The 23,636-nt window shown below is 39.9% G+C and overlaps 1 protein-coding gene across 2 annotated transcripts in view; it reads left to right on the top strand.

The window, feature by feature from the left end:
* Positions 1-12,863, top strand: part of Spf45 (splicing factor 45) — a 43,828-nt gene extending 30,965 nt beyond the window's left edge. For both annotated transcript variants that reach the window (XM_083112767.1, XM_083112766.1), the window contains 3 exons: positions 1,901-2,101; positions 6,710-6,884; positions 12,665-12,863. In XM_083112767.1, coding sequence (XP_082968893.1) covers positions 1,901-2,101; positions 6,710-6,884; positions 12,665-12,762 — 474 coding nt within the window. In that variant the 3' untranslated portion in view covers positions 12,763-12,863. The remainder of the gene's footprint in view (positions 1-1,900; positions 2,102-6,709; positions 6,885-12,664) is intronic.
* Positions 12,864-23,636: the final 10,773 nt, after the last annotated feature.

The following is a 23,636-nucleotide window of genomic DNA, read 5'->3' as shown; positions in this document are numbered from 1 at the left end:
GCAACTTTATGGTTTGGTTTCACTTGCAGTGAATAGGTTGCTTTTAGAATAATATTGGCAAATGCTGTAACTTGCCATGATCATTTGTATGTTTAATATAATTTACTGCCAAAGATAATTTTATGATAGGGTGTTTCAAAAGTCATCCAACCCTAGCTTTGGTCACATATAATGTGAAAGCTGTGAGAGACATTCATGTAATTTTTGTATGTACTTTTCATTTATAAATTTTCTTTGTAACTGCTTCCATATCAGGAAACTTTCATAGTTTGCTTTGGTGCCTCAACCAGACTATATATGAGGCTGGAACTTTGCAGTACTATGTACTGTTGGACGTATACAGAGCATTCCCTGACATTCGCTACGAGACTCGGTGGCAAGCGGCCCCGCATCAGCGATTGTCTTTCCCGGTGAAAGGGTCCTCGACAGTCACTAGAGTCGGCTATTAAAATTACAGTTTTCATATTGTGTACTAACCTTGACTACAGAAGGTGTTGAAAATGATGTCCCTCTGCTGCAACACATTCCTGGCATCTCCAAAGGAAATTGGCATTTACACGTGCAAGTTAGTCTACTGTAATTCTTCCGATTTCTCATACAATACTCTCTTTAACTCACGGATGGTGTGCGGATTGTCTTTGTATACTTTATTTTTAGATTCCCCATTTTTCTTTCCACTTTTATTCAGAACTGACCCTGTTACTCTAAACTTTTTTACGAGGTTTAATATAGTGGTCCTATGTGGAACGGGAACACCAGGAAATTTTGTTGCAAAACGTCGTTGCACTTCTCCACAATTCCTCTTTCCGAAGTAACACTTGACAAGTTAAATCCTTTGTTGTAATGTAAACTTTTGTGGTGCCATATTAAGCCACAATCTTCAACACACGGACACGACACAACACAACTTCCGAGGGAGGATTATACTAGCGTCAGTCTGCAACGTCAACAGAAAGGGAAAGAGAACAAAGACAGGGAGAGCGAAAAAACAGACTGTAGCGTGCGATTGTCGCGGACCCGTTCACCGGGAAAGACAAGCGCTGACGCCGGGCCACTTGCCTCCGAGTCTCGTAGCGAATGTCAGGGAATGCTCTGTAGATACATTCCATATAAATTTCATGAGAATTGAAAAACATTGAGTAGAGACCTCTAGGCCACTCCTTGCATTGTACTTTCAAGTAAATACGAGATTACCATTTCCTCCCCCACACAAATGTTCCACATTTCACTTGTTTCATGCTACTAGAACCAACTTTTTGACTGCCTCATCTAAACAATGTTTTGCCCAAGCTGTTATTCATTCTACACACTCGTGCCAAACTTTGACCTTTCTAGCAGAAACCACACAATTTCACTATCTGCTGCCAGTGCTTCATTAAGGGGAGACCATGCTACAAATAAGCTACATGGAAGTTGAAGTTTGTGTTAAGCACCCTCTGTGCACAGGTAGGCTAATCAGGACTGGACTTACAGTCGAAAGTGGGATCCAAACCATTCTGTGCTGCCACCAGGTATCAAACCTAGGACCCCTTGATTACAAGGCAACAGCATTACCGTTATGCCATTGGGGGAGGCATAAGCTACATGGTAATGCACACAAAGACTTATCACAGTAAGCATATTTAAGAAGATTTTTAAATAATGAGCATTAAATTACAAAGTGGCAACAGTGTTTATATAAGCACTGGTTCTCTGGTTTCCATTTGCACCTTGCACCAAAACAAGAGCACTAACCATTAGGTTCAGCAGGAGCTTGTTCACTCTCCAACAGATTACATTTTCTTTGTTTCCGATTCGCAATCACTAGCACAGGAAATGGAACAGGTTGGGCCAAAAGCATGGTTCGATATTATTGCTATGCGTGTGAATTTCATTGAATATTTAATATCTGCTATTTTAGGAGGGTCAAGGACTAGGGAAACTGGAACAAGGTATTTCCATGGCCCTGCAAGTGGAGAAGACAAGCAAGAGAGGAGGCAGGATTATAAGTGAGAAGGACATTATGCCACCACCTGCAGTGGCTTCCCCTCTTCAACCTAATAAGCAAGAACCTAGCATTACTGAGATGATGAAGAACCCCTCCAAAGTTGTCCTGTTACGAGTAAGTAATCTTAACCAGACATTCTTAGTCTTTGGTCCTAAAACCCACCAGAACCCATCAGGTGGATCAGAAGTCGTAACGAAATGCTATGAGATATTGTCATTGTTGGAAAGGATGGAGAAAAATACACTCTCCATTATTGAATAAAGTGTTTTAAAAATTAATTAACTTACACAATTTCTAGACGTAAACCATGGCAATATTTTTGTTTTTTATTAATATTTCAGATTTTTATAATGCAAAATCCACATTTCTCGATAATTGAAAAGTCCTTTTCAAAATTCTCTGTGAAAGTGTCACGCAGGATTTTTGTTACCCCCATGAAAGACCAAAATGTTTGAAAAGTATTGGCCAATATTGGTAAATAAATTCCATTACTGATATATTGGCACTGTATCTGCCCTGCCCTACTTTAAATAAATACATTGATCCACTTTAGGACCATATTTTCCTATTTTTGTTATTTAATGCCACTTTGGTGCCTCTTTAGGCTAATAACAACAAGGGTGAATGCTAATTGTTGAAGGGCCACTCACAAAGGAGCAGCCACCCCCTTGCCAGGATTTGAACCTGGAACCATTGGTGACAAGACCGTGAGTCCAACACTCAACACAATTGTTCACTGAGATCCCTTTGAGGCTGCAAATATTAAGTTAAGTCCTTCAGGGTCTGCAACAACAAAATATATTTAAAGGGGATCCATGGTACATGAACGGTTAAGAACCACTGCTTTAAACAAAGTTTAATTTATGAAGAGTGTTTTAAGTCCACTTTATACCTGATAGGTTAATTGGGACTGGACCTACAGTTTAAAGTGTAATGTGTTTGTACCAGGTATCGAACCCAGGACCCCTTTATTATGGAGGGACAGCATTACGACTAAGCAATCGGGGAGGCCTAAAAGTGGATTTAAATCAGTTTATACAAGGGTAAGTCGATATATAAGATGCAAAATGGAATACTCGTAGAAAGAGAAAGTTTCATGAGTCTGTCAAAGCCAGCAGCGAAGAAGGTTTGTGGTTGGTGTCATAGCCAGCTGGTAACCTCCCGATGGACCTCCTCCATATCCTGGAACCAGTGACCACCCAGGTGATTCTTCAGTGGGCCGAAGAGATGAAAGTCGGATGGTGCCAAATCCAGACTAGACTGGATGTTCCAGTCATTCCCAACCTAGGGACCGTATGTGAACCGCTGTGGTATTTGCACTGTGTGAACGAGCATTGTCATCAAACAGAAGAACTCCATCTCTCAAAGCACCTGGACGTTTCCTGCAAATGGCTGACTGTAACTTCGTCAGGGTTCTACAAATACATGGCTGCTGTGACAGTCTGACCCTGGGGCAAAAATTCCATGAGTAGGATTCCTTTACTGTCCCAAAACACAGTGACCATCACCCTCTGTGGTGACCTTGAACTTCTTCATTTTGGGTGATAGGGATGTTTCCATTCCATACTGGCGCATTTTGTTTCCGGTTCAAACTGGTGAATAATGACTTCGTCACCAGTGACGATGTGGTTAAGGAACTCACAACCCTCTCTGGCGTACCTCATGAGATTCTATAATGACAGGCCCATTTTGGTGTCTTTGTATTGGTCAGTGAGCTTACGAGGAACCGATCGTGCACACACTTTGTGAAACTTCAGGTTGTCATGCACAATGTTCTACACTGTTCCATGTGAGCAATTCAACTGTAAAGCCACCTCGTCAATAGTCACACGTCGATTGGCTCAGATCATGTCTTCCACTTTCCTCGTGGTATTGTCATTGCGAAATTCTGTAGAATGACCTGGACGAACGGTTTCACTGATGCTGGTTTGACCATGATTGAAATGTTCCACCAGTTGTAAATGGCTTTCCTGGATAAACATTTGTTACTGTAAACAGGTAACATTTACTTGTGCACTTGCTCAGCAGATTTGCCCTGCACCCACAAAAATCAAATTACAGCCTGTTGTTCTGTACACTTGGCTAACACACCTGCCATCTTACCCACTTGGCACTCGAATGACTCACCACCACACGAGAACGTGACTACTAGCATCGTATACGATACACGGTGGTGCTGCCACCTACACCGACACTTGCGGAAAGGATCAGTGCAAAGACTGATATTCATAAAACAATTTCACATTGCAGCAATTCGAAGATATTTCATTTTGCAACTTATACCGCGTGAGGCACCTAAAAGTACCACCTGAAATAGCGAAGAAACCAGAAACAGTAGTGATGTGAGGTTTGCGGGGAAACAATAATATCAAATGGGGCTCGTAAATCGGAGGTATGGGGTGGGTCGAAAAATATCGACAAATGGGGCATCTGGAGCAAAGTCATATTTTTTTTAAATGGAACGATATACAATAACATGCATAATATAAAAGAGCACACGCAGAGAAACACAACGCCGTTGGTCTCATGCCTCTACTGCACATAGGAACGAAGATATGGCCATGTGAAAATATGTAAACAAACTAACAAGTGGCCCGCTTGACCGTCAGTACCACGGCATGTACAAGTATGAGATGTCGGAAGCCATTGGACAAGATGAAGACAGAACGTGTTAAAGGAAGAAAAAATACAGTAGACATCGTCAGCACCATGTATTTGACAGTGTTACAGCATAATGAAAATTACCATGACAGTATGTCGAAGAACCACTGCGTAAGAAGCAAAAACCTGTCAAAGTGTGAGTTCAAAGTGGTGGCCGTCAGCTGCGATACAGGCAACGAGGCGCCCACGCAAATATCTTTGCACAGAATGTAGCATCTCGTAGGGAATGTCCCTACAGGCTGCAGTAATGCGGTGTTGCATATCCTCTGGAGTTGTTGGCACATCCCGGTAGACAATGTCCTTCAGCTTTCCCCACAGGAAAAAGTCTAAGGGTGGCAAATCTGGGGAACGAGCCGGCCATTTGACAGGCCCTCCACGTCCAATCCAACGATTTGGAAATGTATTTTCCACACATGCTGTAGCGCGTCTTGCACTGTGAGCTGGGCACCCGTCATGTTGGTACCACATGTCCCTCCTTGTCTGAAGTGGTATGTCCTCCAATAGTACAGGCAGTTCATGTTGTAAAAACTGTATGTATCGGTCAGCATTCAGTGTCCCTTGTATAAAAAAAGGGCCAATGAGATGTTCACCCACTATACCACACCACACGTTCACTCTCCATGGGCGCTGGCGTTCCACTTGGCGAAGCCAATGTGGATTTCACTGACCAATAGTGCATGTTCCTTAGGTTGACATTTCCATGATTGGTAAAAGTTGCCTCGTCAGTGAAGAGAATACGTGACAAATCGGGTGTGTCGTGTCGTAACAACCATGTGCAAAACTGAACACGGTCCACAAAATCATTCCCGTGAAGTTCCTGATGGAGGGAGATATGATATGGGTGAAACTTGTGTGTGTGCAGAATGCGCAATACACTTCGCTGACTCATCCCAGCATCCCTGGCAATTTCACGGGAGCGAACGTGCAGATTCACAGCAACAGCAGCGAGAACATTTGTTGCACCTGCCTCACCTGTAGTTGGCTTGTTCCGCACACGTGCTCGTGGTGTTACACTTCCGGTGTCTCTTAATTTAATAAATAACTTACCAAACAGACGTCGAGATGGCTGTCGTCTGACCGTATATATCTCTGCGTACACACGGTAGGCTTCTGAGGCATTCTTTCGGCATTCCCCATAAATCAGGATCATGTCCGCTTTTTCTATGTTTGTGAACACCATAATCTTGGCTCTTACCACTACGACTGCTTGCTATGAACTAACACGATCTCGTGGACCTGCATCAAAACTTGCTCTGCGTAAAGGCAGTTCTGTCAGGCACGTGAGAAGTCTTACATGCCGTGGTACTGACGGTCAAGTGGGCCACTTGTTAGTTTGTTTACATATTTTCACATGGCCATATCTTCGTTCCTATGTGCAGTAGATGCATGAGACCAACGGCGTTGTGTTTCTCTGCGTGTGCTCTTTTATATTATGCATGTTATTGTATATCGTTCCATTTAAAAAAATATGACTTTGCTCCAGATGCCCCATTTGTCGATATTTTTCGACCCACCCATACCTCCGATTTATGAGCCCCATTTGATATTATTGTTTCCCGCAAACCTCACATCGCTACTGTTTCTGGTTTCTTCGCTATTTCAGGTGGTACTTTTAGGTGCCTCACGCGGTATATTGACTTTCCCTCGTAGCTTTCCTCAACATGTATTGCTTATTTTTGGATATACTATACTGTTAAAATATTTTGTACATGTTTCTATATTACTTGCACTTACGCCCATGGCAGACTGGATAGCACAGCATGCTACAATGCCAGGGCTCCCAGGTTCGAATATCAGCCTGGATATGGGTGTTTTTGGGAGTGTTTCTTCATTTTAATCATCCTCACCTTCACGATTAGCCAAGAGTGGAAGAAAAGCAAAATAAAATAAACCAACTCAATATTACTTCAATCCATTTATTCCAGTGATAGACTGATGTGGAATTATTGTTCATACAGTACCAACATAAATATTTGCAGAAACTGATGAACTACTAAATCACATTACATTCCTCTTGCCCCAAACAGTTGCTGCATAAATAATTGTATTGTATATTTTCAGAACATGGTAGGTCCAGGAGAAGTTGACGAGGACCTTGAGCCAGAAGTCAAAGATGAATGCAATACAAAGTATGGAGACGTTGTGAAGGTTGTGATTTTTGAAATGCAAAATGTACCCTCAGATGAAGCAGTAAGGATATTTGTGGAATTCAAGAGGATAGAATCAGCAATAAAAGGTACTGTATATTAGTTACGAAACCTGCTAGAAGTGTTAATTTGCTGCCACTGATAGAGAAACCTCATTATAAAGTCTGAACTGATATTGAATGATATTGGCCAGTGATTTTTTGTATTTAATCAGTAGAGGAAAGTACCTGATTATGGAACACCAGTCCTTCTTTTTGCAAATTCAGCTAACTATAGGAAACTCTAGGAAACTTTAGTACTGACAAAAATAAGCATTGGGAGCGGGGGGGACCACAAGAAACCGGAATTTTGTTATAAAAAATTATGTATTTATTTTTAGTTAGGTGTTACAAATGGAATCTCCTTCAAAGTACTGTCCATTTGATGCAATGAATTGGTCTGAACATGTTTTCCACTTTTCGAAGCACTGAAACTCTTGCAAAGTGATGCCTTTTAATTCCTCCGTTATTCTTTTTCTTCACCTCTTCCACGTCCACAAAATGTTTTCTTTTGGGGACTTTTTCATTTGAGGGAATAAAAAGAAGCCTGCACAGAGCAAGATCAGTTGAATATTGTGGGTGGATGAGATGGAGACCATGCTGTTTTTGGTTAAAATTGTTTCACACTCAAGGTTTGTGCACTCCCCACTTTGCCCCAACTCGAGGCGTTGTCATTTCATCCTTGGCAGGAACTCCAGGACACATCAGACAAATCAACAAGTTCGTAAATTGTTCTGCAACGGTCTTCCAAGACCAGTTCACGAATTCTCGCGATGTTTCATCCTTTCGGGAGGTCGAGGGTCGCCCTGAGCGAGGTTGGTCTGCAAGTGACAATTCACCATTCCTGAAGCGGGAAAACCACTCGTAAACTTGTATCTTCCACAGAGCAGCTTCCTTGTAAGCTGTTTGAAGCATTACAGTTGTTTCCCCTGCCGTTTTCCCCAACAGAAAACAGAATTTCACAGCCACACATTGTTCAAACTATTCAACCATCAAAAAAATTGACATACCCCACGTACTTTCAAATGCTCCTTAGACTATCCACCTTTCAGGTACCTTAGAAACGCCACAGGAACATAAATAAAAAATAAAAAAAATGTCAGAATTCTATCCTAAGATTTTCCGCTTCTGAAAATTACAGGATTTATGGGAGAGGGGGTGGGGTTTGAACCACCAAAATTTTCAGAACCACTGTAATTGTACCATTGGCACTGAAGAAACAGTTTATGGAGTTTTTCTTCATCAGATGTAGTAGGTGTAGGTAATGTTGAAGCAATATTACGGTGGGCTGAGGTAAATGGGTCAGGACCGAGAGGTGTTCTAGAGGTATGAACCCAAAACTTTTGCTGTCCATAATGAGATACTGCACCAATTGTTCCTCGAACTCGGCTGTAAAAATTTGTTTCCTTCCCAGCTTCTGCAATACCGATTCATGTGGTGTCTGGTTTTGATGTAACTAAATAAAATAAAGCTGTTTCTGGGGACGTTATGAAATTTTGCTGGCTCTTAGGTACCACAGTTTTTATTTCTTACGTCTTGAAATGCAGCCGTCATATTTTCTTCTTCCTATACCCTTTGTATCTTATTTCAAGGTAAAGAGATAACAAAAATAATGGTAAGCCTCTATATATGTAATTCTGTTCCATATATCCCCATATCCACAAAGTCAGACCTAACCAACAACAGAACCATTGAAACCTTGGAATTACTACACTACAAACTCTCACTTTTCCAAATAACCCTCGTTGTGTTTAAATTGAATTAGTAGAGGTACATATTTTTCGTAAATAAAAAAGCAAAATTTCAGTACAAAAACAGTCAATTTCAGGTTCAAAAGTAGTAAATAAAATAAAATTTCGCTGTTGTAGCGGTGAAAAAGTGACATATAAAATGACATTTTGGTTTTAAAAAATGTGAATATAATGCCAAATTTGATTACTACACAAAATAAACATAACCCTTCTAATAGCACATTTACGTCGTTATTCCTGTATAAAGGTGTTCATTTTTGCTTCTCAAATATTTACAGCAGAATTAATCAATCTTCCGTGAATTGCATAACTCGCAGGATAATTCTGACTTCAGTAAGTGTCGCATCGGTAAATAAACTCTAAATTTTGTGTTTGACAGTATATTTCGCATTTTACTGTTCATTTTGCATTATTTCGTGACAAACAGGGTAGGAAAATCCACCTCACTACTTTCAGAAACATGAGAAATTAACATTACAATGTGTTATTTCACATTTCGTGTTTTCGTTAAAAACGAAATATGCGTGCCTCTATGCATTAGGAAAAGAAACAACATAAAAAATAACTCACCTCTGATAATCCACCAAATAACACAAAAGAATGTGTCCTGCCTGTTCCGGACATTTTTTACAACCACAAATGCCAGAGATCATAGGTAGAGCCTTCCTTCACATCACACTACTTACTATATGGCTTGGTCGCTATTTGCCACCACTAGATTATAGATTATAGCACCACACAGGAGAGATATCGTGCTATTTCATGTTTAGGTACTTTTCTCTAATATCAGCCAATATTATTCTCGAGTATGGATATATAGATATCCTTCGATGTACACTGCGGACATACACATATGTACCCAGTCTAAATGTCTTGGAAATTATATGAAAGCAGAATTTTCATTAATTCTGCCCCTCCCCCCCCCCCCCCCCCCACCTCTATTACTCTTCTTCATGAGAGCCTGCCTTGTTCGTTAATCAGCTGAGGATAATATGGTTTTCATATTTTGAGTTCTTATTTTGTTTAGTTTTGATCTCAGGGTGTAAAGGGTGACTATCTTTAAAAGCACCAAAAAGTCAGCCTCTCTTTGTGTGGCACACCCAGAGTTTTTCACCATCCAGAGGGTGGGCCCTCTTGAAATCTTCAGGTACTCACGTTTTCCGAAGTAATTTTCTATTAATTTCGGTAGCCACTGCCACCATCCTCGTTGGATTTCGTTGTGTTGTTTCTTGGCGCATTTCTGTACACAGCAAATTCCAACGAAGATGGTGGCAGTAGCTACCGAAATTAATAGAAAATTACTGAAAACAGCTTCATGGAAAACGTGAGTACCTGAATTATCTATTACCGCATCTCTCTTTCCCATAATATGAATTGAAATCTTCATCGGAAGACACTGAACCACATTTGGCTAGCATTGCTGCCATTTCTTTGTCAGCTACTGGTTCACTTGTTGCACCCAGAACAGCCATATTGTTGTCGTGAGCCACAGGCATTGTGGCAGATGGACAGATTGGTGTACAAAATTCCATGTTTATTTTTCATGGTATACCGAGAGACATTGCATGGGTGTTCAGCATCCAGGGGGCAACCCTCGTGAGGGTAGACATCACCCTCAATCTCAGGAAGACCTGTGAGAGTGAAAGGGGTGAGGGACTTGGGTGAATCATGACGGCGAGGGTGAGCGACGAAGGTGATGTTGATTTAAAATTAACACCTCTGGGTACACCCAGGAATTGCATGCTTGAGACTCTGGTGCCTGGACACAGCAAATATAATTGTCTGTGGGACTGTGTTGCCCTTTTTCTTGTGTGCTGAGTGCCCTTACAGTCTCAGTATTTATCAGTGTCGTTGTGCTTTTAGCCGACTCCAGTGGCGGAGTGGTTAGCACATCGTGCTACGATGCAAGGGGTCCCGGTTCGAATCCCAGCCTGGGCATGGATGTTTGTGAGCGTCCATTCATCAATTTTATCATATCATAACCCATTCCCATCTTCGCAAATTAGCCAAAAGTGGCACAAAAGGGGAAGTAAAATAAAGCAAATCAAATCATTGTGCTTTTAGTTTTTAGATGTGTAGTACTTTTTTGTTCTTGATAAGGAGTTCATCACAAAAGATATAGTGTTTTGATTCGCTTTATTTTTTACTTTGTCTGACTATCACAAGGGAGACCTGGATTCATTTCCCAGGGTGGGTGAATCAAGGTGAATATTTTGCACCCATGTCCCTGTGTGAAGTGGCACTGAGGTTCACCCAGTGTCTAATAAATGGGAACCACCTCCTGCAGGTAGGAGGTAAAGATAGCTAGATCATGGTACTGATCACATCCCAACCACAAATGCCAGAGATCATAGGTAGAGCCTTCCTTCACATCACACTATGTACCTTTATGGAATGGAGCAATTAGCACTGGGAACTTTACCCTGCCTTATATCCCTATATTAAGTGAAGGGTGCGAATAACCTCAGTGCTGATGCACCTATTATAATTTTTAATGAACAAAGAAATTCTGTGGTAAAAGTTAATTTTATTACAAAATGTTTGCTAAAATTTCTGATTTTTTATTTGAATTTTTATTAGCGTCACTTTTCTTTCACTTCTGGTTAATTGTGAAGATGAGGACGAATGATGATTAGATGAAATTGATGAAGGGACACTCACAAAGAACATTCATGCCACTGTTTGGATTCAAATCTGGGTACTTCGGTGGCAAGTTTGAAAGTCTACTGCTTAACGTGATCAGCCGTGGAGCTAACTTTCTGACTCTCTTGTTAATGTGAATGTACAGTGACAGATTAATGTGGCTTAGTTCCACTGTAACTAGCCCTTGTCAAACCTGAAGACAGTTGAGTCTTGCATCATCTCAATTTTTAATATTCAATTTAATTTGCCTCAGTTTTACAATTGGCCTTGTAACAGGTGTGGCAGTGAAACGGGCGATTTTGCAACCCTGGAAATAGCAAGTTACGTAAGGAATCAGAAAACGGGAGTGGTGCCATCTGGACAACAAAACTTTGACATTGACACTGATATCGGTGTTCAGTCGAAATGGCATCGTGAACCCGTGAATAGTGTTGCTCACGGGACGAGACGGGACAGGCTTTAAAAATTCGAGACGAGACGAGATTGATCATGTGTCATAAGACAAACGAATATTCGAGACGAGACAGCATTTCCACGAGACGAGATAGGCCAAAGTCTCGTCTCGTGGGCAACACTACCCGTGAACAACGTGGTTTTGCTGTAAAGGCGTTTACAAAACCAACGACAGCTACGTCGCCGCGCAGCATTTTTGTCACATGCCTTTACGGCAAAACCGCGTTGTTCACGGGTTCACGATGCCATTTCGACTGAACACCGATATCAGTGTCCATGGCAAAGTTTTGTTGTCCAGATGGCACCACTTCCGTTTTCTGATTCCTTACGTAATTTGCTATTTCCAGGGTTGCAAAATCGCCCGTTTCACTGCCGCACCTGTTATTATTACTACAAATCAAGATGGCACATGTAAGAGCACTATGCCCTCATAAAGGAATGGGGATATTATAGGCTAATCTTTAACTCATTATCATGCAAAAATATATATACGTAACAATTCATAAATAACATAAATCTCTTTCAATAAATTACTCTTGTATTCAACCTTTACAGATTCATATATACATTTACAGATAACTATTGGCCAATAAAGAAAAATTTAACAAACTTAGCACATAACATTCACATGCTCCAATTAAAGTTGTTATTCTTAGACTACTGCGCCATGGTATAAGCAGAACTCAAATCATACAAACCTGCCTAGTATATCATGTTATTTGAGTAATTATTTTTTGTAAGTGGGAATACAGTGGAATTGCAGTTTTACATTTTTCAGGTGAACAAGGTGAAAAACTTTAAATGGAGGAAAATGTAACCTCCAGGAAAATTTGATAACATTTTGTTCCACTGGGACCCTGAAAATTGAATGATTAGTTCAAAAAAATGTAAAATTGGAGTTCCACAGTATTCAAATATAGACATGAATACAAGTCTTGCATTTGACTAGATAAGAGTTAATTTCATTTCTTTGCATCTTTGCAGCTGTTGTGGATTTAAACGGACGATACTTTGGTGGAAGACAAGTGAAAGCAGGATTTTACAGCTGGGAAAAATTAAATAACCTCGAATTGCTTGATTAAAGAACCATATGTGTACCATTGTATATGTTATCCAGCATTTATGTAAATTATTGTCATTGTACTTTAAAGAACAAAAATGTGTTTATGTATTTTTTATGAAACTTGTTTTATTCCTTAGTTGCTATGCAATATTGATACCCCCACTGGTTTCTCAGCACTACCTTGGCACATTGAATGGTTATTCCAAGATTTCACCAAGGTCACTTGTCAGGCACCCAAAGTAGGGGAATTACATGTAGAGGCAGCTGAATTAAAAATATGAAAACAGGTAGAAAGTTAAAAGATTGTAGTACGTATTACATGTAAAGGGCTGCAGGTTAAAATGTGTAAGATTCTATGGAAAAGAAGCTTGTACTGTGTACCAGGTACTAACAGTATTAACTTGAATGTAAGCACTCCTGTTTTGAACCCCTGTGACCTTGGTGAAATATTGGAATAACCATTTGATGTGCCAAGCTGAGTACAATTCTTTTTATATATGTAAGCGTACGAGTGGCATACAATAAGTTTGAACCAAATTCGGTAGCAGTACTCATGTATCCTTTCGTTGTATGTGTTGCGAGTCTCAACCATATACGTGGGTTAAGTCATAAGTCATGGCAACTATTTTTTTCTCGCGAATAGGAGACAACACGAAAAATCTAAGATATATATGTTTGAAAGTGTATGGAATATACTTTCGAAAGAAGCCACCAGATGGTGTATGTGAACAAAGGTGGGGTAGTAAGCATGCACCCAAGTTCAGTCGGTGAGTGACAGCGTTCGAAAATGGAGGTCATGAAGCAGGAGCAATGTTCGTACGTTAAAATATCAGTTCTCCACGGCAGAAATGCACGGGAATACCATACAGAGCTACGGGAAGCTCTGGGTGTTCATGCCATGCCTTATCGAACAGTGGCGAGGTGGGTGGAGGCCTTCAAACGGGGCAGAGTGTAAACTGCCGATCTGACTCATAATAAAACACTGTTATCCAATATCCTGTGTTCTGCCTCTCCCTACGACAGTCTCCTACATCCAGACTTCATCTCGTGGCTTCATTCGAAGATACATTCCATACACTTTCAAATGTACATCTTAGATTTTTCGTGTCATCTCCTGTTTGCGAGAAAAAAAAAAAATAGGTGCCATGACTTAACCCTCGTATCTAGTAAACTTTTTGTGTTAGAGGTGTAAACATAACAGAAGGTGAGACAGTGTTGGAAGCCTTCAGATTTGCAAGCTGTGATCAAGTATCTACGGTTGAAAGGTATATCACTTCAAGAAGTCCACAATGATATGGTGCAGATATTGGGGGATAAAGCACCTTCATATTGCACGGCAAAGAAGTGACATAGGGAATTCAGCTGCAGTCGTAAGTCATGTGAAGATGAACAATGAAGACCATCAAAAGCCATTAACCAGGAAACTATCAATCATATGCAGCAACTAATATACACTAATAGGAAATTCACCACTAGGACACTTACTGACATGGTTGGCATATCAAACAGTAGCATTCATACCATTTTAACTGACCATTTGCAATTAAAAAGAGTAAGTTATCATTGGGTGCCTTGAATGTTGATAGATGCTCAAAAACACGGCAGGTGTAACCACAGCGGCTATCCAATCCTGTGGCTTCAAAAGCTTGTGACATCCACTTTAATCCCCAGATCTGGCCCCGTGGACTACTACCTGTTTCCTCAAGCAGAGCTGAGCTGAGCTAATACGTTGGTTTCGACAACACGTCCACATCTTGTTCCGCATGAGCGTGGCTCAAAATATGGGAACAGCAACGTATAAATTAATAACAACATCACATAAACAAGCCAGTAATCAAGTGGAATATCATCTTGTCCCTGAACAGTAAGTTAGCGCAACACAAATGGAAAGTTTAGGCATAGGGCCACTGAAGTTCAATTCATTGCTGGTGCAGGACAAATTTAAATTTCAGTTTTCTTCCTTAAATGGAAAAACACAACGATAAGATTTTCTCAGTCTAAAGAGGAATGGTGGTAGTTACAAATATAAAAATGAGAAAAATCGATTGGAGGGTGTTTTGAGCTGTTCAAAATTTGAAATTTGAACAATGTTTTCAAATTTTACTAAGTTTTGAACATTTAATCATCTCATAATATGCTATCTTTCCTCTTTACAATGAGCCCAAACACGCTTCTGTATCTTCATTGGTTCCTGAGATATCCGCAATTGAAAATTGTCTGTTTTGGAAAAAATACTTTTTGAACAACCCTCATATAATTTGTAATAATCATATTTCAGCAGAATCCTTTCACAGGTGTTGGTTTTGGATCATACCATATTTTGGCATGTAAGGACTGCACATGTGTATAAACTGCATCCTATATTTGAGACGTTCGAAGCAGTGACGAAGCATCCTATGAGGCCAGGAGGCCAGGCCTACCCATGCCATTACTCTTATAAAGTTGTATTTACTTATTTCGTCAAAACATATGTAATGAAATGCAAAAGTTTGGAATTTTCATTTAGCATTTTTTTATAAACATTAGCCTGTGTTCGTGCAGAGAGATTTCTATTTCATTGTACATTCTCCATATTTTGTACAAAACTTAGGTTTTTCCTTCCTTTCATCGACAAGAGTAAGTGAAATTGAAAATTACAGAGTACTGTAGTTCTGACTTCGATTTCTGGACAGAGTGCGGATGGTCTTGTCAATTCACCCAACACCGTAGCGTAAACAGAAAGTCTAAAGAACTTATATTTGTAAAGTAAGTCTTCATACCAAATTATGTAAATTAAAATGCCAGTTACGCCTTATATTTACAAAGTGGTTTTACTTTCACTGGAAATAGAATAATTTATTTTTATCGTGAATGGTGATTCTCTCGCTTGTTCCCTCTCTGTGAAAACTTGCCTCCTGCTCAGGACGCTACAAGGGAGCATGGCTCGGAGCGCGAAGTTCGTGGCGGTAGAGTTTTGTTTGTGATTCGTGTCGTGTGCAGCGATCAGATTTATGCAAGGAAGTGCTGGACTAAAATGCAAAAACAATTGAGTTCTTAATTGAGTGAAGATGCAATCATCGGTAAGGTAGGACCCACTTTAGGTCTTTCATGTTTCCTTCTTATAACAATAATTTCTAAAATGTTTTCAAATCTTTTTTTCCTTTGCAAGTAGCAGTGGCAAGTGACAGCAATTTTTTTTTAAAAAATAAAAGTTGTTGAAACGTTATTTAATGCGTCGTCGAATAGAGCACAAGCGAAGAGATAGGCAGTTTCGTTTACCCTGAAGGGATAACAACAGAAGAGGGCGGACAATGAGAGTACAATGCAAGGGAAGACTTTTCTTGGGTTTAGGACAAAGAGTGTTATGGGGTTATTTCGGGGACCATGTCTGTTTCAGGTCTGGCGGAACAGGCCAGTGTTGTCACTTTGGATTTTCAGAAAAGAGCTAAATTGCGCCTAAAAATTGGGATCTATTCTCTCAAGCAACCACATTTATTATAACCTGTTTATATGTTACATAGTAACATTTCGTGTTGTCATCATAGAAAGGTTCCAAACAAGGATCCTATGTTCTATTATCACGTAAAGGTGGGTAGAACAAACTAGGATGCGAAGTATTCACACTGAATGACATAGGTTACCTTTACCTATGTTTTTTCTTGAAAGCCCCGTAGTGGTCATCCTAACACGTTACGAAGCCAGGTGACCGAATTGTGGTCACGTCAATTTTTCCTGATCCTCTTGAATTCATTCTCCATATATTCTCATCGTCACGATTAACATAGATCAGAACAAATGAGACGAAAATATCCAAAATTTAAATTATGTTTACTTGCACATACAGGTGTCAGAAATTCATTTATCTAGAAAGTCAAGACTGGAATTAATTACAACCATTCCTTTAGTTATACAACAGATAACAATGGTGTTTTCCTCGGTGCGAGGAAGTCTTGCTAAAAAAAAACTAAGTTGGCAACAGTAGAACGTACCAAACTGACAGTCGCTGAAAGTACGTAATTCTGTCATTTGCTCACGGCACAAACGTCATACTGACCCAAAAATTATGGGGTTCTTCTAGCCCTTTTCACCTCATTGCAAAATAAATAAATAGATTTAGAAAAAAGTGATGAAGAATTGACAACAGGGCTCTAGCACTATTCGTTGGATTTTCTTGATGTCTCTTGATTGGTAGTTCTTCCTGGAGGTGCGTGCATAAATCAAAGGTTGAAAAAATACAAACAAAAAAAAAACGAAATGAACAAAAATCTAGATCGATGACATCTGGTGGGCGGGAGGAGAACGTCTAAGACATAATTATCGTACTGATGGCCGGTAACAACACTTTTGAAAATGTCATGTCACTGGCAAGTAAAGAAGTGCCTGGAGAGACATTGAACCAGTCTCCATGACATAGCCCCCCTCCCTTTCCTTTTACAGATTCAAGCAAGTAATGGATATTATCGCACTATTGTGCCTACCTTGCTAGCAACTCTACGCTTCGCCTCTGGTTCGAAGTATGAAATGAAGGGATCAGGAGTAAAACGTGGCGAGTGACATTTTGGTCATTTTTTAGTTTCTTAAGCAGAAAGGTTACACTAACCTGCAAAATTCAGGTCACTAAAAGTGTTTGGATTCGGAGGGCTGATTCATATGTTTTTCGATATGCTGAATTACAAATATGACCTCAATTTTTCTCTATCACAAGTATTTTCCACAAAATTGAATCACAGCTGCAGAGAAAGTGCCCATTTTATGTATATTGGTTAATCACAAATCGTCAAATAAATGTAATCAAAAATACAAAATAGCTGCAAAATATTTTTTAAATGATTGCCTGTAAGCTATAAAATAATTATTTGTATTTATTATTATAAATTGTAATTATTTATTATAATAATTAAAATACCATTACCGACACTTAGCGGTATTTACAGGTCCTACTGCAGTTTTTTTCTTTTTCCGTGGAAACTCCTTTTTCAGCTTTCACTCTTGCGGGTGTATTGTGGAAGATCTCGGTGCAGCATCCAACAGTAGTCTACTAACATGTTTGTGTTCCACCTGGCATGGTACCTACGTTCCATCTTGATGTCTTGATTAAATATCTCCCACATCCTTTCATCAATTTCATTACATCACATAGTGGAGGAAGCAGGACATTACTAGGATCAACCAGACTTTCTCATATTACATTTTTACTCCCGGGTTGTAATGAAGCCCTAGGTGGTCACACTTTTTTGATCCAGTGATGGCCCCTTTCCCGGCTATCCCATCCACGCAAGAAGCAGGGGTATTTGGTGTAATCTGCCTGTTGTCCCAGAATCATTGAAATTATTTTTAGATCACCACATATTGCTCACATGTGTTCATTGTATTTCAGTTTTGTGAGAATTACAGCTAGGTTCTCGCAGCTTTCCTAGAGATACGCAGAATAACTAATTGGAACGGATGCGTATGTATACTACTATTGTAAATAAGCACTGCTTGGATGAGTCGATGAATAGTCTCCAATTCTTAACCTCATACTGTATATTCAACCTCTCCATCAACACAGGGACATTGCAACAGTATACGTGACCCCTTTTTCTGAAAAGTATGGAATGAAATCTGCTTCTCTGATCTTTGTAAACCATAAGAAGTACCCGGTGCCAATAGATTCTTTTCCTTTAGTCGAGAACCTAGGAGTTCCGTGGATTCTTTTGAAAAATCAGTCTCCAGATCAGTTTAGTAGATACATGAGAGAGGTTGAAGGAAATCATGGAGTGTTTGAAGTTGCACAAAAATTGCATCTTATTTTCTGATTGTAGTCCCAGAATCATTATTCTGTCAAATACATAGTATAACATAATGTGTTATAATTTCATTATTCCTAATTGCATTATTTTAGCCTATTTCTACCAGTTTCTTACCCTAATTTAGGAAACCGCAGTGCTGCCAGCTAGCGAGCAGATTTGTAGAATTGTTTGCATTGCTGGTTAGAAAAAGCGAAAGCGATGGACAAAAAATAATTTTGTGACAAAACCTTACATGATAAGAGTTTTCTGAAATCAGCAGCCAAAAATCTAAAGGAATCAGCTATTACAGGGTATCTACCAGTGTGGAAAACCTGGAAAAGTCAGGGAAATTTACTATTTTTCTGGAAAAATTTTCATTTATGAAAATTTCTTCTTTTTTAAATGGTGGCAGGCATAATCAGGACAATTTTTACATGCTATTTCATTTAAAGTACCCAACTTTCATTTGTTTACTCCACCCTAACTTATGTGCTTCTCTCTGCCTAACCAGAAACAGCCAATAATTGTACAGTTACTTTTGTCACTATTTCCTTCAAGTCTGAAGTCCTTGTCTGTTTCTTTCATTTGTTTTACCTGCATTAATCCTAGAATATGGAAGCTAATTTTATTCTAGAAAAGTCCAGGCCAAGTGGTTATTCCTCAAATGTCATTAGGATAATTCTGTACTGATGTTATTTTTGTAAACTTTCAGATTATTACTGTGGCTAAAAAGACTGTATTCAACAAAGTGTGGTTGGACAAAAAAATTGTGGCAGCTGGTCTGAATGGCTTTTGATTTCAGATTTTGACAAAGTATTTGAATTCAGTGTTTCTGGGCCATACCAAAGCTAGTGACTTGCTACTGGCATTTAAAGAAGTTGTAAAAGGTATCAATTTGAAAAACATAGTGCAAATATCCATGGATGGACCAGCAGTTAACTGGAAACTTCTCACCTTTTTCAAGGAAAACATGGCTATTAATGAGCCAGAAAGTACAACATTGCTGGAAATAAGAAGCTTTGGACTTCATGTTCTTCATGCTGCTTTCAAAGCATCTTTTCAGAGTTTTGGTTGGAACGTAGTGGTATTCTTAAGAGCAGTGTACAATTTATTTAAAAATGTTTCAGCTCGGAAAGCAGATTTCACAAGACTTACAGGACCAAAAGTTTTGTCGAATTCGGTGGTTAGACAACGGAAGTGTGGTGGAAAAAGCACAGTACCTTTTACCATTTCTGAAGACCTATGCTGACAGAGTTTCTGGTACCAAGGAACAACCAAGGTGTTGAATGCTTTAAAACTATTAAGTCACAAGTGAGCAATCCTCTGTTACCAGTCAGGTTAGCTTTCTTTCAGACTATTGCAGCTGATATACAACCCTTTCTTGTCAGGTTTCAGTCTGATTCACCAATGGTGCCTTTCCTTTATGAACATTTGCTCAAGCTACTGAAATCCCTTATGTCCAGGTTTATAAAGAAGTCCATTCTGCTTGAAGCTGCAAGTTCTGAAGATCTTTGGAAACTAAATCTAACTGATCCAGAATGTGTGTGTTCTGCAAAAGATGTTGACATTGGATTTGCAACCTGAGCAGCATTTAGATCTGTGAAACTATCTGATGTTCAAGTGTTACATTTCCGTGAAGATTGTCTGAAAATATCTCAATATTTGTGTAAGAAGATATGTATGAGATCACCATTGAAATATAGGCTCACATATGGTGCAGCATGTCTCTCTCCAACACCTGTTTTGGATGGAAAAGTAGGTGAAGACCAAGTAAATGTGGGATTACAAGTCCTAGTTGAAAAGCGCCATTTTTCTGGCCCTGCTGCAGATGATATAAAACGGTTTTATCCTGACTTATGTAGTAATGACAGTGTGATTGCAAGAATGAAAAATTTTGACATTGCTGTTGATCGGCTGGATCAGATGTGGATGACAGTTCTTGAAGACTGTAAGAACAGTGCCTTTATACTGTGTGTCTACAAGATTTTAATGCTTTCACATGGAAATGCTTCTGTTGAGTGCAGTTTCTCTGTAAATAAGCAATGCCTTGATGAGGACTCACTTATTGCACAACAATGTATACATGATACAGTTGTAACTTATGGAGAGGTTGAAAAAATTCCTATAACAAAATCTTTAATACATGTAGCAAGGAATGCAAATGGAAAGTGGAAGGAAGCACTGAAAAGGAAGCATGATACAACAGAAACTCCGAAGACTCATTTAGAAGAGAGGAAAAGAAGTTTGGCAGAACTGAAAGAACTGAGCGCAAAGAAAGCTAAAATCATCGAGAGATCTGCAAAGGAAATCCAAGAGGTTGATGAAAAGATGAAAGCATTAAAGAAGAAAATAGTGTATTCATAATTGGGAAAAGAGAGATGCGGTAGTATATAAATACGGAGAAACTAGTACTCACTTTTATCCGCGAAGCTGTTTTTTCTTCTTTTTCGATTAATTTCAGTGGCCACTGCCACCATCCTCGTTGGAACTTGCTGCGCTGTTGCTTGGCGTGCGTCTTTTGTTCGTACTTCTCTGGTTTTCGTCAGGTGCGCTGTGCGTCTTGGTGCGTCTTGGTGCGTCGTCTGCTATTTTCGGGCGATAACTGCTGCAGTAGTGGAATCCAAGTGTGATGTGCTTGCCCGCTATCGATGTTTAGTTCGTACGGGAAGTGCATTATGGCGTGCGTTTCCTTGATTTTGGTGTCTATGAGCGTGTGGGCAGTGTGTTTGACTCGAACCTTTTGAATTTTATGGCTATTGTATTTGATATGTCTAGCAAGACCAGTAGTGGGTTGGGCTTTTTTCGCATCTGCTAGGTGCTGTTGGATTCTTTCATTGACAGATCTGATGGACCTGCCAATGTAATGAGCCTTGCATTCACACTCTGCATCGTATACACCTGGGTTGTCAAGGGGGGAGAGGAAGTACCGTTTGAGCTTGTTCAGTTTATCAGTTATTTTGGAGTTGGGTTTGTGCGCTACTTTGATGCCAAATGGGAGAAGGGCTTTGGCTGTGCGGTTGGAAGTGGTGGGATGGTAGGGGAAGGCAAACCATTTATATTGGTCGCTGGGGGTTGGTTGTGGCTGGGCTGCTCGTGGATGGGTTGATTGTGGTAGGTTAGGGTGCCTGACCTGTATTTCCGCCTTACTGCACCAAGTGGAGAGTTGTGATTCAGTGTAGCCATGTTTCAGGGCTATTTCTGTGATGGTGGCTATCTCCTCTCGTAAATCACAGAAATAGCCCTGAAACATGGCTACACTGAATCACAACTCTCCACTTGGTGCAGTAAGGCGGAAATACAGGTCAGACACCCTAACCTACCACAATCAACCCATCCACGAGCAGCCCAGCCACAACCAACCCCCAGCGACCAATATAAATGGTTTGCCTTCCCCTACCATCCCACCACTTCCAACCGCATAGCCAAAGCCCTTCTCCCATTTGGCATCAAAGTAGCGCACAAACCCAACTCCAAAATAACTGATAAACTGAACAAGCTCAAACGGTACTTCCTCTCCCCCCTTGACAACCCAGGTGTATACGATGCAGAGTGTGAATGCAAGGCTCATTACATCGGCAGGTCCATCAGATCTGTCAATGAAAGAATCCAACAGCACCTAGCAGATGTGAAAAAAGCCCAACCCACTACTGGTCTTGCTAGACATATCAAATACAATAGCCATAAAATTCAAAAGGTTTGAGTCAAACACACTGCCCACACGCTCATAGACACCAAAATCAAGGAAACGCACGCCATAATGCACTTCCCGCATGAACTAAACATCGATAGCGGGCAAGCGCACCTCACTTGGATTCCACTACTGCAGCAGTTATCGCCCGGAAATAGCAGACGACGCACCAAGATGCACAGCGCACCTAACAGCGCACCTGACGGCAGCCAGAGAAGTACTAACAAAAGATGCACGCCAAGCAACAGCGCAGCAAGTTCGAACGAGGATGGTGGCAGTGGCCACTGAAATTAATCGAAAAAGAAGAAAAAACAGCTTCGCGGATAAAAGTGAGTACTAGTTTCTCCGTATTTTAAAATAGTGTAGTTGTGTTTTTTCGAGTAACGTGTTCTTTTGAAACTTTCACGTTAATGAATGCCAATTCTATATTTTAGAAAAACATTTCAAGTATTCAAATTGTGCATTTATTTTAAAGGAAGAAAACTATTGTATTGCAGGGGGACAATCCCCCCCCACACACACACACACTCCCCTAATCACTGCTACTGTACATACATGTTCATGTACATTAATTGCTATAATGATTTGGTCTGGAAAATGTTTGTTCTTGGTCTGAAAAGTCAGGGATTTTGTTTTCACAAAATAGTAGACACCCTGTATTAGCTTCCAAAGACTTTTATTCATTGCAGGGTAGTGTAGAAGGTATACTATAGATAAATTGTTTTGTGTTGAGTTTGCCAGTTTCAGAAGGATTCAATCACGGCCAGCTTCATTACAGGCCAGAATCATGAAATTTGGCAACGCTGTCTCACCAGCCTAAACATCAAGTTACATAGCACGGGCACGAATAGCAAAATTGATGTTGACCCTTAAAGAAACAAGGGAATCTGTGTAAAATGTTTTTCTTTGTCCAAATCTGGACAGAAGATTGACATTACGATGTTAGTAGAAAATCTACTACATTAACAACAGAAATAGAAATTTTAACTGGAAATAAGCAGAAAAAGCAAGGCCAACTTTACATTTCATACGCAGTATGGAACTTTCCAATAATGTGTAGTTTGCCCTTATTTTATTTGCTAGCATTTCGGAATGACACTCGAACCTCTTTAACAACTAAATATTTAAATGACCTAACACACTGTGCCTTAAAGTTCTAAAAGTAAGATGTACAAAGTAGTTGTGGATGTGATAAACATATAGCCCATGTATGTACAAGGCTAAAATAATACAGAGTGCTGGTGACTGTGTACTCCCTGCGAGAAAGTAGATAATTTTGCATGGTTTAATTACAAATTAGGTGTTACATTTCCGTTCTTTTTCTCTTGTGGTGCGGAGATATGTATGTGGTTACAGTGAAGGAATTAGTGTTTTTGTGTTCTACTGTTTTTGTTAGGTTAGGTAGTTTTATGCTCTAGATTTGTTTGGGTTCGTCCTCAACTTTGTTTTCGTTAA

Source organism: Lepisma saccharinum, chromosome 26 (assembly GCF_977018435.1).
Source record: "Lepisma saccharinum chromosome 26, izLepSacc3.1, whole genome shotgun sequence".
NCBI classification, from domain to species: Eukaryota; Metazoa; Arthropoda; class Insecta; order Zygentoma; family Lepismatidae; genus Lepisma; species Lepisma saccharinum.
The sequence above is the reverse complement of the archived record's forward strand: the minus strand, read 5'-3'. Positions and strand labels throughout refer to the sequence as shown.